Source organism: Pyxicephalus adspersus, chromosome 3, assembly GCF_032062135.1.
Source record: "Pyxicephalus adspersus chromosome 3, UCB_Pads_2.0, whole genome shotgun sequence".
Taxonomy (NCBI): domain Eukaryota; kingdom Metazoa; phylum Chordata; class Amphibia; order Anura; family Pyxicephalidae; genus Pyxicephalus; species Pyxicephalus adspersus.
The window spans coordinates 54,735,136-54,752,361 of NC_092860.1; the positions used below are offsets into that span (position 1 = coordinate 54,735,136).

General features: G+C 38.4%; 1 protein-coding gene across 8 annotated transcripts in view; it reads right to left on the minus strand.

Annotated features, from left to right (window-relative positions):
- LOC140326265 (N-acetyllactosaminide beta-1,3-N-acetylglucosaminyltransferase 3-like) overlaps positions 1-17,226 on the minus strand; it is a 59,943-nt gene that overhangs the window by 32,248 nt on the left and 10,469 nt on the right. For 3 of the 8 annotated variants that reach the window (XM_072404704.1, XM_072404705.1, XM_072404706.1), the window contains one exon: positions 9,326-10,831. The exons of 4 other annotated variants lie outside the window; for them this stretch is intronic. In XM_072404704.1, the coding sequence (XP_072260805.1) occupies positions 9,688-10,824 (1,137 nt within the window). In that variant the 5' untranslated portion in view covers positions 10,825-10,831 and the 3' untranslated portion in view covers positions 9,326-9,687. Of the gene's footprint in view, positions 1-9,325; positions 10,832-11,448; positions 11,550-17,226 lie in introns of those variants that run through there. One more of the 8 variants, XM_072404707.1, reaches the window with a different exon arrangement.

A 17,226-nucleotide genomic window follows, 5' to 3' on the forward strand; every position in this document is an offset into this window, starting at 1 on the left:
CCTTCTCTGCACTCTCTCCAATTCCACAATGTCCTTTTTGTGAACTGGTGCCCAAAACTGGACTGCATATTCCAGATGTGCCCTGACCAATGCTTTGTACAGGGGCAGGATTCTGTCTCCATCTCTGCAGTATATTCCTCTTTTAATACAAGAAAGTACTTTACTAGCTTTACATATTGCAGCTTGGCATTGCATGCTGTTATTAAGTCTATGATCTACCAGAACCCCCAGGCCCTTTTCCATTTCTGATTCCCCCAAATGTATTTCCCCTAGACAGTATGAAGCATGCACGTTGTTAGCTCCCAAGTGCATAAGTTTACATTTATCTATATTAAATGTCATTTGCCACTGGGCTGCCCAATCAAACAGTACATCCAGGTCTGCTTGTAGTTTATAGACATCCTGTATGGACAAAATTCCATTACATAGCTTGGTGTCATCTGCAAAAAACAGAAATAGTACTTTTCATCCCAAACTCTATATTATTTATGAAGATGTTAAACAGTAAAGGTCCCAGGTAAAGGTGCTCATGAACTCAGAGCTGGGACCATGGCGCAGCTTACAGCTGTGTCATTCACTCTCTCCCACCGCCATCCAGGTTTGTGCGCCCCCTATTACAGGTGGAGGGGGGGGGTGTGGCCCAGGGCACCATTCGGGGGACTCTCTCTAGTGCCTACCAGATGCTATTGACGGATACTGCCCCCTCAACCTCAACTTTACCATTTTTGCATAAATGGGAAGGTGACCTTGACACCACGTTCTCCACAAAACAGCAGGATCGTCTCCTGTACACGGGGTCATAAAGCCGCTCTCAGCAACTCTTATCAGGAACTGAACTATAAATTGCTCACGCGGTGGTACAGAGTGCCAACTGTGTCAGCCAAAATGTATCCGGGAGTAGATGATAGATGCTGGCGTTGTGAAGCGGCTGCTGGAAGCCTGTTTCATATATTCTGGGAGTGCTCTAAGTTGCAGTCTTTCTGGTCAGGGGTGGCGGCGGTTATTGAAGAATTGACAGAGGTAGATATACGTAACAGCCCGGAGCTAGCGCTTTTACATTTGAATGATTGGTCTAAAAAGAAATACCATGCTTCTTGACTCAAACATCTTTTAAATGCTGCTAAGGCCTGTATTCCGGCCCTGTGGAAACAATCCTCTCCTCCCACCTTGTTACAATGGTTTAGAAGAGTGAAAGACATTATGGCAATAAAAGACCTTATTACCAGTCGGGACGGTAGATCGGATAAATTCCGACATACTTGGTTCTATTGGATACAGTATACCACTACTCAAGCGTACCTTTCAGTTTACAGTGCGGCTGATAATGCCGACGATCTGTTTTGAATGCAGAGGATATCATTGCATTATTGCTATGTGTTCCCTACTGTGTTAAATCTGGCCTTTTTTTAATCTGGCCTGCAATGCTGTGCTCCTCCCCCTCCCCCTTTTCCTCTATTTTGCTTTCTATTTCTTTCTTTGGTTATTTTTGTTAATACTTTGAAAATTGCCTGTGCTCAGTCATTCTGCTTGTTTGTTCATAATATGTTTGTGATGCGGAAGATGATAACACAGTTGGTGACTTGTATGTTTTAATGTTTAATATCAGTATGTATGACTGTTCACTGAATAAAAAATAAAATTATAAAAAAAAAAAAACAGTAAAGGTCCCAACACTGAACCATGGGGTACACCACTAATAACCTTAGACCATTCAGAGTATGAATCATTAATTACAACTCTCTGGATGCGATCTTTAAGCCAGTTCTCTATCCATTTACAGATTGACTTTTCTAAACCTATCGACCCTAACTTGCATATTAACCGTCTGGGGTAGTGTCAAATGCTTTAGCAAAGTCCAAGTACACTATATCAACTGATATTCCACTGTCCACCATTTGTCCTTACTTCCTCATAAAAACAGAGTAAATTTGTTTGACAACTTCTGTCTTGAAACCATGCCGATTATCACTTATAATATTTTTTTTGAGCAGAAACTCCTCTATGTGGCTCTTTATCAAACTCTCCAAGACCTTTCCAACTATGGACGTTAAACTTACAGGCCTGAAGTTACCTGGTAATGACTTTGCTCCCTTTTTGAAGATAGGAACCACATTGGCTTTACGCCAATCCATCGGTACCTTGCCAGTGACTAAAGAGTCTTTAAAAATTAGAATTAATGGCTTTGAAATAACTGAGCTCAGCTCTTTGAGGACACGTGGATGTAATCCATCAGGTCCTGGTGTTTTGTCAACCTTAATTTTTCCCAGCTGTTTCTCAGCTCATATTAATTCTGAGCCATTGTGACTCATTTAAGGCAGTGACATTGCTATTATGAGTTTGGACTTGAGCTCTGCCATTTTCCTTTGTTTACACAGAGCTAAAAAAGAGTGTTTAGTAAATCTGCCTTGTCTTTATCCCCAGTTACCAACCTAGCGACATCCTTTAAGGGGCCTACATACTCAGATCTGAACTTTTTGCTTTTAATATATTTGAAAAAACTTTGGGGGTTTGCCTTACTTTTCTTTGCAATCTGTCTTTCATTTTGAAGTTTTGGACATTTTACCCCCTTTTTACATCTTTTGTTATATTCTTTATAGGTTTCAAATGATGAAGGTGATCCTTCATTTTTGGAATGCCCTTTTCTTGTTCCTTATGGCTTTTTTAACATAAGCTGTAAGATGTAATTTTAGCCTCTTAAACTTATTACCTATTGGAATATATTTTTCAGTGTGCTTTTGTAGAACAGACTTGAAACATTCCCATTTCTGTTCTGTGTTCTTTGAAGACAATATTGTCTCCCAGTCCAAGTCATAGAGAGCCGCCTTTAATATTGGAAAATTTGCTCTCTTAAAATTAAATGTTTTTATGTTTTCTGTTTTTGATTCCTGTTTACAGCTTACATTAAATGAAATCATATTATGGTCACTACTACCCAGATTCACTTTTATATGCATATTTTTTATAAGTTCTGCATTGTTAGAAAGAACTAGGTCCAACAGAGTATCATTTCTATTTGGGGGTTCTATACACTGTACCATAAAATTATCTTGTGATAAATTCACAAAATTTCCTCCCTTTTGCTGTTCCTGTAGTGCCATTACTCCAGTTAATGTCAGGGTAGTTGAAATCTCCCATAATTAAAACGCTTTTTTGCTGCTTTTTCTATCTGTGCTAGTAGTTGATTTTCTATTTCTTCCTTAGCACTAGGGGGCCTATAGCAGACTCCAACGATTAATTGTGTGTTATTCAACCCCACATTCAACTCCACCCATAATGCCTCAACCTCATCGCTTTTTCCCTCCGCAATTTCTTCTTTCACATTCACTTTTAAATCACTTCTCACATACAGACAGACAGACACCACCACCCTTTTGTTTGACTCTGTCTTTAAGAAAGAGAGTATACCCAGGAATACTGACAGCCCAGTCATGCGAAGAACAAAGCTAGGATTCAGCAATACCAACTAAGTCATAATTCTCCTCACTCAATAAGGCTTCCAACTCCCCTATCTTGTTTGCTAGACTTCTAGCATTGGTGAGCAGGCTCTTTAAACCCTTGATGCTTTTACGATCATTGTTTGCCAAATCATTTTGTTTTTCAGTACAACTAGTACTGCACAATCCAATGTTTGTTTGCAACATGGGAAGCTACTTTATCCATAATCTTCCCCCCAACTATGCCCAATCCACCCTCCACTAGTGTCTGACCCCTGGCTAACCTTTCTGCCACCTTATTTGACTGTCCCAGTTTAAATATCCCTCCACCATTCCCCTAAATCTTTCCCCTAGCACAGCAGACCTCCTTTCATTTAGGTGCAAACTATCTCTGGCATACATGTTGTACCCCAATGAAAAGTCAGCCCAATGCTCTAAGAACCCAAAGCCTTCCCTTCCACACTAGGACTTAAGCCATGCATTTATATGTCTAAGCTCCCTTTGCCTTTCCTGTGTTGCGCATGACACAGGCAATATTCCAGAGAACATAGCCTTGGAGGTCCTTTTCTTCAACTTAAAACCTAGTTCCCTAAACTGATTTTTAAGGATCCTCCATCTTCCATTTATATTGTCATTGGTTCCAACATGGACCAAGACAGCTGGGTCCTCTCCAGCCCCTCCCAGTAGTTTATCCACTTCGTCGACCACATTTTGAACCCTAGCACAAGGGAGACAGCAAACCATTCAGTTGAAGGGATCCAGGCAACAAACTATTGTATCAGTTCTCGTGATTATAGAATCCCCTATGACTACCAATTGTCTTTTCCTTCCTGCGTTCCCTCCCGCTACTAGATGTGCTGCTCTTCTGGCTGTTAGGGGTAGCAGTAACATCTAGAGTTGCCACCCGCACATCTTCACATAACTTTGCAAACATGTTGGGGTGCTCAAACCTAGGGCTGGCCTTCATTTTCTGGGTGCCCCTACCACTCCCTCTAGTTACAATTTTTTATCTTACAATTTTCAGAAAATATGGAATACTAAAATCTGAGAATATATAATTATACTTTATAAGCTTCTGTTGAAGGAACAATGCCCTACTTAAAGGCTACAAAACACCTACTAACATGCTTAGAGGAAATATAATTAAGAAACAATGTTTTGTTAGTTGCTGTAGATGTTTTCATCATTGTACATAATTATTAAACATTTAAAAGCATAAATGGTGATAAAGTAAAAATATTCCTATAATATAGGAGAAAAAGACAGAGGGGTTTCTATAAAAAGGCTAAAAAAAAAATGAAGGTAAATATGTGATTACATTGTGGTGTAAATACACAATAGTGATAAATAAAGGTTATACAGTAATTTATTGATACAATAATCAAAAATATTTATATACCCTCTAGCTGCCTTCCCAAGCTACCTATTACACTGTTCTTAAAGGAACCTACTCCATATTTTCACTGATTCCAAGGCACCCTTCCTGGTCTACTCTTTAGTTTACATGCCCTTTAGGAATCTGCAAGAGTTTTGACTTGGTCTATACTCCAACTTGGATTGGTTTTCTCCTAGAATTCCTAAATTTCTCATTGTTCACTCAAACCATACAACATTATCATTGTGGTCTCTACAAATACTCCTGAAACATTTTGCAACTGTTAAAATTTGCTATAAAACATTATTTTTTACAATTGTTTATTTTTATTTAAAAGTCAGAAAAAGCAATAAAAGTAAATGGGATTTCCATATGCCCCAAAAGCATGAAAGATTTCTAGGTAAGTGGGAGGAGAAAAGAGTAAAGAAACTTTTGGGACAAATGAGACTGACATAGTTAATCTAAAACACTGAATAATAATTTGTATCTTACTTGTTTATTAGGTTCTAAATAATGGAATATATATGTGGTGGCTGCACAATGCACAACTAATTATTTAATGTTAAAGAAGATACTCCAATCCTCATGATCACCCAAGGAGACAAAGCTTTGTTGACTGGAGCAGGGTGAAGGGGAAATTATAGTTTGCTTGTGTGTAGGCAGTGGTCTGACTTTCTAGCCTGTTGACAGCATAAGGAAGTGGTCTCCAACCTTTCGAGCTCCCAGACCACTAAATCTACAGATTCCGGACGGCACATGCAGTCCTGTGTCACTCAAAGGGGAAAACTTCCCCGAGTGATGTCATAATGCCAGAACCCGCTCACTCTCCAATCGCAGGCCTAAACCCTGAGCCTGCGATCTGTATGGGAGACATGGTCCGCGGCTCTGGCTGGCAGCTCCTGACCCTGCTGGGAGTGCACTGGCCAGAGCCGCTGGTCTCCGTGCTTTTGTGGCCCACTTGTCAGACAGCAATTTTTATTTTCTTAAAGCGGGCATAAACTGAAGTATGCAACTTGGGTTTATGTGTATCATAAGCCCAGGTTCCATTCAAGTGGCTGTGTTGTTCCCTTTAACAATGAGGTTTCCTACCTACCTATTCGAGCACATTTTCCATCTGGCTCCACCCCTAGAGACTCCCAATCGCTGCAGCAGTGGCGTAGAAGCTGCTAGGAGAATGTGTCATTGGTGGGCATGGCCTCAATTCAACGGTGGATTGGTGGGTGTGGTTTTGAGCTGTGTGTCATTTGGTAGGAGGGGTTTGAAGCCCAACATCATTGATAGGAGTGGATTTGTGCTGTTCTAGTCCTTTTCAGTCGTGTGCCTTGGGCTCTGGAGAGCTGCAGGACAACAGAACAGCAGGTCTCATCACAGCCCATCTGCAGAGTGACATCCCTGTATAAGTGACATCCTTGCACCGGTGAAACTTTTTTCCCCCAAATTCTGGATGTTTTCCATGTGTAAAACAGAAATGCCTGAAACTACAACAAAACCGCTTGCGCCTTTGTGAGTGGCACCTAATTGTCCCTAAAAGCTAAATAAAAATTTTATGGCAAAAACTGTCAAATATAATAAATGTACCAATAAAAAAAAAATTGATTGGTTGGAGTTTGGCCATATGTGATTATATATATTCAATAAATCAAAGATTTTTTTTTTTTTTGGACAATGTGGTTTAGATTTTTGTGGCCAGAGCTTAAGGTTTGCATTTTGTGAATATGAATGTTTATTGATTAGACAACAATTTTGGGCAGTTCTGAATCAGAAATTATTTGAAATGAAAACAACTGTTACATGAAATGGGCATATCATAATGTTAATGCCCACATGGATGGAATGGAACTTTCATTAAAATAAAAAAAAAAAGTCACTTGCTCTTCACTTCTGCCGAGCCCTCGTTCTCTCCACAATCAGATTCGATTCTGTCCCATGCTGACCTAAATACTTTCTTCGATCTGGAGCGATCAACTTCATTTTCTTCCTGTTTCTTCTTACATAGTCTAATCTTGCACTGCGCAGGTGTGAGATTTTTTTTTTTTTTTTTTTTTTTACATGGGGAAAAGGCCTCTTCTACGCAGAAGGAGAAGTCCTCCTGGGATATGTAACGTAGAGGTTAAGACAGAAAGGGAGGGGCCTTTTGTCTACCGCTAAGGGTGTTTAGGTAAACAAAATACACATTTATTAAATTACAATGAAGGGTTATCTAGCCTTTTATATAAAGTAAAAAAAATGTGGCGACAGGTCTGCTTTAAGTGACGTACTAAGTGAACAGCCAAATCCATATATGGTATTTTCAGTTATACAAAACCATAGTTATGAAATTTATAAAGCACTGCCCTTGAAGGAAGGAGACCTGATTTTCCCCACTGTAAAGTAACTTATTTAAGCGAAGTCCTGTATCTCCCTCAGCCTATAATTGGACAATAATACGAGAAGGTCAGTCTGATGATCACATCTACCTGTCACTCCGATTGACTGTGCTGTTTTTTTTTTGGATTTAAAACCGAGATCTGCTGTATATTTATTTGACAAGGGGCCAATGCCATGTCAGATTCAAATATACATATTGAAATCTATTTTTAAAACTGGTAATCAGATTCCATTAAACATTCCCTCATGGGAATCTTCCAGGTCTTTGTGTTTCAATGGCAGTAATTGATTCCCTCTAGGGCAGGGGTGTCAAACTCTGGCCTGCAACATCCTTTTTTTGGCCCCCCAAAAATTCTTAATATGAATTGCATATGAATTCATATTAAGCTGCTGTTCTACAGACCCGAGTGATGCCGCTACTACAATTCCCAGCATCACTCGCGTCTATAGACCAGCGGCCTCTCTGCCTATGTTTGGCCATGCATTTTATAGATGCAAGTAATGCTGGGAATTGTAGTAGCCGCATCACACATGGTTATTGAACAGCAGCCTTTGCCTGGACCCCGTGGAGTTTATACTGACAGGTAAGCCAGAGAATCGTGCCAAAGAATGCAATGTGAAACCAAACGAATGCAGCAGTTCATTTGGTTTCACATTGCATTCTCTGGCAAAGAAAAACTATTAGAAAAAAACAATAGGAAGAAACAAGAATACTTACCCTACTATACTACTGACAACCATGCAGATTACACCAAGGTGAAAGTTTTGTCACACTCCAGGATAAAAAAAAAAAAAATGAAAAAGACATCTCTTCTGCATAGCTTATTCTGGTCTTTATATTTTTCTATCATGCAGTAAAATTAAAAGAAAAAATCCTAAACCTCTTTCTCTAGTATAGATTGAATGTTAAGCAAAACCTCTTTGTTTCTATATGAAAATGTTTTATACCTAATGAGAAGAAGAAACGTCTGCAATTTTTTCAATAAATTTCAAGTTTGGCATGCGACTTGGTCTAAGTTTTTAATTTCGGCCCTCAGTGTATTTGAGTTTGACACCCCTAATCTATGGAATGTCAGGTTCTCCGTTTATATTGATGCATTTATTATTGAGTATATGTTTTTCAATACTCAAGTTCAGCATGTTTAGGCAATAACAAAACATTTACCCATGTTACCTGGGTGTGTTAAATGTGCCATCATATCACCAGAGAAAAATTTACAACTTTGGGCCATAATTAAAATAATAATTATTTCAAAATTATTGTTAATTTTAATCTGTTTTTAACTCCTGCGCCAGCAATCTGTATCAGTTTTAGAGCTTGGTGACCCCAAAGAAAAGGAATATAAAAAACCTATGCAGGCCTTGGTGTGTAGCTTTACATAGGCTAGGCTGTTACACAAGATTATTGATGAGCACAGGAGGAGTTAGTAAACAAGCTAAAATTTTAAAATAGGTTCCCAGGCAAAGGAAAGAGAAAGAAGTCTCCAATAAAGGGACATTTTCAATGTACATTAGTAGATGTCATTGCCAGGATCGAACTCTGGCAGTAGTAGATGTTATTGCCAGGATTGAATCACTAAAAAAAAAACAGGTGAAAAAGCCATAGCTAATAATATAAAAAAAACAAAACAAAATACATCAAATATTAAAACAACTTATAATACCTGAACTCAAAAACGAAATCATTTGTTAAACAAAGACATATAGCACCTTGAAGCAAACATTTAGAAATGTTAGAAACTTGAATACTTTTTGCCCACCTGAAAGTTTACTTAACTAAGATTCCTTAACCACATCCCAACCCCATAACACTTATTTTCCCCAAAGTGTGCCCATTACTTTCATTAAATTTCATTTTTTTACACCCTTCCCACTTCTAGACAAAAACAAGAAGTTAGGGCTTGCAATGCATGGGTAGCATAATTGCAAGAACAGGTTTTATTTTTTCCTCTTAAAAGGCTTTCAGTTCTCCTAACGTGAGATCTTAATCTTTAGCAAGGAACCCTGGTGCTGCTGTATACCTTTATTATCCTACCTCAGGATCCTTTGTGCTAATGACATGTAGGTCCTGTGCCAAAAGCATACTTCAACTTTTTTCAATAGCACAAGCTAACAATATGATAAATGGCATGCAGAAAACAAATATGGCTCGAGTTAAATTACTTTAATACAAAATTTAGAATAAATTATGAAAGATCATTTTAAATACGTCTTTCTGAAGACAGTTCCTAAACTAAGTAGATAACACAATGTCTCTGATGAAAATTGGAAGAAAGGCAAGGGGTGATGCCAAACCCTGATGCCAGGGTTCTCATTTTCAGGTGTATATGAGAAAATAAATGTCTTTTCAGGTGTAACTGAGAAAATAAACAAGGGCATTTTGATTCAAATTTCAATTTTAGTTTCAATGGGAAGTACAGACGTTTTTCTCTCCAGGTCCTATAAATAAGACTCACAATTTGAAAGATGGTGAATGGTATTTGGTTTCAAATCAACAAAAATCCATCCATGTTACTTGTCTATATATAAAGAGAGTTTCTGTCCACAGTCAAGATGAGGATCTTGTATTGCTTTCCACATGACCAGCATCTGATATGGCACAAAACGATGTACCATTAAAAGTTCTCTATAATAGCATGGGTTAAAAGAGTCCAATTTTATAGATGGCACACGCACCCCTACTGTCCTCATTCCCATGTGAGAGGCTGGGACTAAGCCAGCCTTTGCCAGGCACATGCCCAGATAAACATCATCAATAGGGAACAAGGGTATTTCGAATGATTGATTGTAAATGGCATGAGCGGTGTATCTGGACATGAGTATTCCTCCCCCACCACAATACATTGGGTAGGAATTTGAGCTTGTTACTTGTACAGGCACATAATATTTGCTACCAGATTCACGTATAGGTCCAACATTGGCTATCAGCTGTCCAACAAAAAGGTGGTTATCCGCCTTCAGGCCACGTAGATAGGTGACAACATTAAAGGTGTTAACAAATACATCATCATCCCCATTAAAAATAAAGTTAGCTCCTGGACAGTAACCCTCTAGCCACTGGTGGAAAAGAAACTGTTTTAATGTGAGGTTAAAAAAAGTATCATGGAAGTCCCACTGTAAAATATCCCCATATGTTTCACTTTCAATTTTTAGAAGCTGCCTTAAATGTTTGTCTTCCTTCTCATTTGTGGATGTTCCAGAAAGGAAAATCCTTTTGACGTTGGCACCATTATATTGGTGTTCCTCCCCCCAAGTCTGTCGAATGATAGCTCTCCTTTCATAATTTCCTGGAGAGGACTTTATGGCAAGAAGCAAAAATACCTCATTAGATGCAGACTTTCCACCACATTTTTTAGGTGCGTTAAGGATCTTTGGAAAGCTTCTGCAGTGTCTATATCTCAAGAAGTTCTGAATGTGTGCAGGTAGCTTGGAAAATCCTTCAATACTTTCTGCTGAGGAGTTCCTTTTACAATGGGAGACCCACTCCAGCTTTTTTCTTTCAGCAGGTTCAAGGGTAACCCGAGGAGTGAGGACAGGCTGATTTTCAGTCTCTTCTCGATCTTTACTTCCTTGTAAAATGAACAAGAGACCAACAAGACCCACAAACACCAGCAATAAGCTTTCCACCTTGATAATAGAGCGCCTCATACTGACACTGTAAAAAATAAAACCAAGTAAAGAATGTTATTTTTTTAATAAATTCAATAAAATAGGTCATTAATATGAAAAGTCCAACTCTGTGATAACTTAAAGTTTAGTAGTGCAGGAGTTTGTTACAAGATGAAATGCAGGTACATAACTTATACAGCCTTTAAAGCCAAATTGCCAGGTCAAAGCCAAAACATTAACAAAAATCAGGTAAAAGTAGCCCCAAAACATTTATTCACATTGGACCTTTAGGTAAATAGGAATCTGTAGACCTGAGTTTTTTGTTTGTTTCCAACAAATCCATCAAAAATGAAAAAAAAACGACGCCTGTGAACACGAGCCCTTAACAAGCAATTACCGTATCTCCCAGGGACTTGAGTTCCTGGATCCGCACATACATAACAGCTATTGTAAGGTTATTCCTCCCCTGCTAGATTTGTAATTTAGTTGATTTATAAACATCTATAACACCAAAGCTGAACAGTATCATTAAAAATTGTATTGAAAAAACCTTACCACAAAAAAATTTAATTCAAGAATATTTTAGATTACAGATTGTAAGAGTGAAAAATATCACACAGAGAAAGCAGAAAAACAAAAACAAAAAAAAGAGGAATGCCTTACAGGAATAAGAGTTTTTCTACTAGAAGCCTTTTATCTTCAGTTCAGATTTTGCCGTCTTGATGCGCTGAGCGAATGTGAATAACATTTACTATGCATGCTGCATTAAAGCATCCCAATCTAATAAATAGACGGGCAAAGCAAGACAACATCCAATAAAATGTAGTAGTTTCTGCACTTTCAAACTTTTACAGCTCATCAGTTTAAAATTAACAAATTATGTGACAGATTTACTACAAGTTAAGGATTAAGTCATAAATTCTTCCATCTGCTGCTGTAAAGAACTACTACTACTTCACGACTACTTCTAAAAATCTTATTTTTAGCAATAAATCTCAGTCTGAACTTTTCAAACTATCATACATGGCTGCCCAGAAATACAGATGCAAGGTTCTCTAAACTAGTCACAGAAACTTTGTAAAAATATGTCCTGAATGCTTGCATTACAAAACTTTTCCATAGCTAACCAAAAAACAAAAAAAAGTATTATTTAAACAATACCCTGCTTTTTATTACTTACCTATGCTCTTGAAATCGTACAGAAATATTTTGTTTTTCTACTACAGCAAAAAAAGAAATATGTATGCATTACTTTCCAGTTAATATTAATTTGTAAATATTTCAAAATCTAAATAGAATTTTCCAAATTCCAAAATGATTGACTACCTAATAATTCCTTGCTACAGCCCTTATGCTGTAACTCAAACTGGGAGTTGTTATTGCAAAAATCAAGATGCACATCAGCATTTCTCAGCCAAAGTCCTCATGTAACCCAAACAGATCACGTTGTAAGAATTTACCTTAGATGATGCAGACATAAATAACTACAACAATACCAATTAAATCATGAAGTCATAGTCTGTTTAAAAAAAATTACACAATTATTAAGAAAAACCCACAATGAGCCTTTCTGAAATCCTGGTAGATCTGCTTTAACAATTGCAAATACAAACATATATTGGTGTAGTACTATTACAGTCCAAGCAAAAAATGAAAAGCAATACTACAATAAAACATACAAGCAATGTATGTTTGTGACAACCAGTCACAGCTGCCGACTTCATGTGTATAAAATGTTTTTTTGTATAGGACATATCTGTCATTTAGCAGCAACAAAGAGATTAGGTGTTGTAAAGGTCATTTCAGTGAATGAATTCATGGATCACCTGTACACCCCGTGTCATTATGTAAACCTTGGTTCATTAGAGTCAGCTCAGTGTAGGAATTTAGCTTGAGATTTTGGGTACTTTCCCAGAACATAGTGATGAGACACAGTGACATTACCAATGGCAGGAATCAGGGTGTGAGGGTTTGCGCACCTAAACTCAACATTTTTACTTTACATAGATTTTTGCACAAAGAGGAAAGAGACCCCGATCTCACGCATCCGCAGCGAGATTGGCTCTTTCATTCGCCCCCCCCCCCTTCACAACAGCTACGTCACCCGAGCTACGTCACCCGATCTCACACTTGTACAGTGCAAGATCAGTTGACGTAGAAAGATGAGAAGGAGATATAAGAGAAGATAGAAGATGGCAGCGCCAAGTGCGCGGGTGAAAAAGAATGCCAGGACGCGGGACCCGATCGTAAAAAGGACCAACGCCATTGAGGGATTTGCAGGACTAAAGGTAAGTGTAATTTTTTTGTTTTTGGTTTAGTTCTGCTTTAATTTCTAGCATTGACTTCTAATTTAGGCAGATGGACTGGGGGGAGGGCTTTTGAAAGATAGGAGAAATGATGAAGCGTAGAGTTTTTAACACATGTGGAAGGGTTGTTGAATGTTTGAAGGATGGGAAACTCAAAAATTTAACATATTGAAGCTTACAGGTAGAGATGAACAAATATGGTGTAGTCCAGCCTGATTTCTTTGAGGAGGAAGAAGTTCTGAGGTCTGACTCACTACTTTTCTTACAGGACAGAAGATTCCATAAGTAATGCCATATTTCATAAAACCCTTTAAACATAATTTTAAGTTTTACGTTTCTCAGAAGTTTACAGGTTTGTTTACTCTCAGTCTCTGCCACCTGGGCGTTACACTGATGTCTAGATTTCTGTACCAAAAGCGGTACACTGTTTTTCATGAATTTTTTTTTTTTTTTTTAAATTGTAGACCTGTAACTTACAGAAATATGTCCGAACAGGGTTCTAGTAGATATCATGAATATAAAAAATGTTTGAAACACACAATCATGTAAAAAAAAAAAAATTACTTTTAATAAAATTAAATAAAAGACACAAAAATCAGCTTAAACAAGAATTCATAAATAAATGAAAAATACTGAAAATGCGATCATTCGGTATACTGTATAGTAATATATTTTTCTAAAACACCTCCCTAGTGTCCAACGTCACATACCTATAGACAAAACCACATAAATATATTTTGTATTGGATTGGATACAGGACTTTGTATTGAATCCAATACAAAATATTTGAATTTCCCGCTACGACCCCCATTGATGGGCGAACGCACCGACATCATCAGGAATCGCCAAGGGACGCGTACGAGAACGCAGAGTGTTCTAATTCTTTCCAAACTTCCATGCAAAAAGTGTTAATTTTTTTGCATGGAAATTTATTTTAGATTGTAGGCTAAAATTCCCCGAATTACTCAATAATTACTTATAATTCACCGAATTACCACATAATTCACCGAAAAATAAATTTCGCGCCCCGCCTCCCGCACCGACGTCACCGGGAAACCCCGGTGATCGTCACTGCACTCGCCGGCTGAAGAAAAAAGACAGAAGACGTGTCCGGAGTAGCTGCAAGGAGAAGGTGAGTATTTTTTTTTTTTTTAACGATCAACGCTGGAACAGAACAGATCATCACAGCGGGGACCAGGTAAGTGAGGGGATTTAAATAGTGAGAAAAGTTTGGGTTTATCGATTTTTGCAAAATCGATAAACCCGAACCAAGGTCGGGTTTAACGGTCAGGTGGTTAAAAAATACCTGATTTTTATATCACACTACCATTTTTTTTTTTTAATTGCAGGATGTAGCAACACTTTCAGATTGACCGAAAAGTGAAAATACACAGATGGTAAAACATGAAAGATAAAGCAATTGTAAAAGACAACTATACTCAAGATGTGTGTTGTCTGTCTATGCCGCTTTCATTATTTAAAAGGTTTACTGTTCTATTGTTGGTTTGATCAATTGAATGCTGAAAGTTTTCAGACACCTGGACAAACTCTTGCCCAACCCAAATGTACATCTGTTCCAAGAACTTCACACAATCCCTTCTACAGTACAATGCAGGGCTCACATATCTATTTTATCTCTTTTGTTAAGGCAGAAATAAAAAAAGAACTGGGCCCTGCAGTGTCTACACCAGTTGGACATTCATATATCCCATATAACATTAGACAGTAGTATTACTCCTCTTCTAGTTTTAAAACTAGACTGTTGGAAAGTTTTTTTAGTATAGACATGTGCAATCCTATCCTACTTTTTTGGCAACTGAATTGTCAATGTTACTCAGTAACAAGAGAGCCTAATGTGTGGCATGATGAGGAGAATGTGAGTCATGTACATTGCAGGGGTTTTAACAAAATTTGTTACAGATTTATAACATTCTCTGCTCTAAAGAAACTTTTGTTTGTTTTCATCAGAATGGGAAGTCTGCACCAGGGGCACCACTAGTGGGCCATCTGACAGCTGTGCTGCAAGAGCACGAAGACCAACTCCACGCCTCTGGCGGGTGCACTCCCCAGCTGGGACAGGAAAAGGACCCTGCTTGGGGGGGGGGCGGGGGGCACACCCGCCAGAGCTGCGGACCATGTACCCATCGCAGGCTCAGGGCAGTGGGCGGGTTGTGTCTCTGGCTCAGACCTGTGATCGGAGAGTGGGTGGGTTCTGGCATCATGACATCATTCTGGGTGAATTTTCTTCCCCTTTGAGTGACACACAGCTCCCCACGCATGCGCTGTCCGGAGTCTGTAGATTTAGTGGCTCCAAAATGTAGGGGACCAATGGTCTGCACTTATAATAAACACTTGTTCAGTGTTCTAATGAGTAAAGCTACAGTGTATCTTTTTAGTAGACAAGCCTTAGACAAGAAAAGCCTCTGTACATGTTTGATTTTTGTTGCTGGAAAGGATCTTTCACAATCCTTTCCAACGACAAAAGACTGGAAGATGCATGAACGAGTGCTGTATATACAGCGCCAATCTGCTCCATGGAGAAGGGAGGGTGGAAAACGAGCGAGCGGCACCCACTGTGCTCTCTTTCCCCCTTACTTGCATTGCGGTCGTTCGCCTTTCGTCGTTAATGGATCCGTCCATGTCGGACGGCCGCTGGACACATGTGTACGTAGCCTAAGGGGGCATAGGGAAACATTTCCTGACTAGACTGGTTTCTCAAGCATTGCTTCATGTAAGATGATGGGAAAAGGGCTGGCTTAGATTAAAAGGAACTAACGGACTAAAGTCCCACTCTGAAAATTAGCAATCAGGCAGGTTTTTTTGAAGAAAGGGATAAATGATATCCCTTCTGCAATACTTAGTCTTACCTGCCTGTTTGCCACCCAGCTGTCAAATTTCACTGAGCTGCTCATGCGCATCTTAGCATTTGTTGCCAAGGATATCTGGCAATCTCAGCTTCCTTGGTGCGTGCCGGAACTGAATGAACTCCCGCACTCCTGTGTGAGTCATCCTGGCCTGCCCAAATAAAACAGTTGAAGACTGGATTACAGAGGAGACGATGGAAGGATGATGACTAAATCTGTGACAAAACTGGGACAATTGAGTATCGATTGATTTAGTTCCTCTTTAAGTGATTTTAATAGGAATTGTAAGTGCAAGAATATTTGGGTACAGGGATGCAGTCCTGAGCATTTTCTGTAATATCTAGCAGCTGATTTTGGTATTTGGCAGTTAAATACTAGAGTTGAATGGCAGAGTTTATGAGCTAAACCACTTGTTTTATTTATTTTACACCCTGGATTTTAAGTTTTTCATGGTATTGCATTAGCATTTAGCCATATTTTTTATGCCATCCCATACCACTTTTTTCTCAAAACCCATACACCATGTTTATTAAAAACAGGGTGCATTTCAGTTATTGCATTATAGCAAAAGTCTATAAATACACTATTCATAATAGTTAATGTCAAAGCAGAAGTACAGACATTTCATATCTGAACGTCTGATGTATGCACCCTTTAGTCAAACTTGTTTTTTGGACTAGCCTTATCAATACATAAAACAGTATCTCTTCACTCTGAAAAAAACCTAATCTATAAGGAGTTCACACATTTGAAATGATCAGATTACTGAAATTGCCCAAACCAGGCAACTAAATTATATTTGGGTTGCTTCAGAAAGTTTCAAAACCAAGAGTTTTATGCCCCTGCATAGACTTACATGAATGATGGTATGAGAATTTATGTTTATTCACAAAGCACTCAAGTCATTGGATAGTAAGCTTGTACCTGTGCATCTGAATGACCTCTGAATATATCATATTATATATATATATATATATATATATATATATATATATATATATATATATATATATATATATATATGAAAAAATATAAGTAGGGTAATAACATCTGTTCTCCCCAGAAATTTTTTTCAGCCGGGTGGTAGGAAGCTGTAACCGGGTGGTAAAAAAGGGGGTGTGGCAAAACATGGCAAATTTAGTGCACCCAGTTGTTTATGCCTCGGGTAGCCAGTAACCTCTTATTGTTTCAGTGTTCTACCTTCTCCCAATTATTTGTTACAACTTTGTAATGCCTGCCCCATTAGTATATCCAATTTTTCTATTCTATGT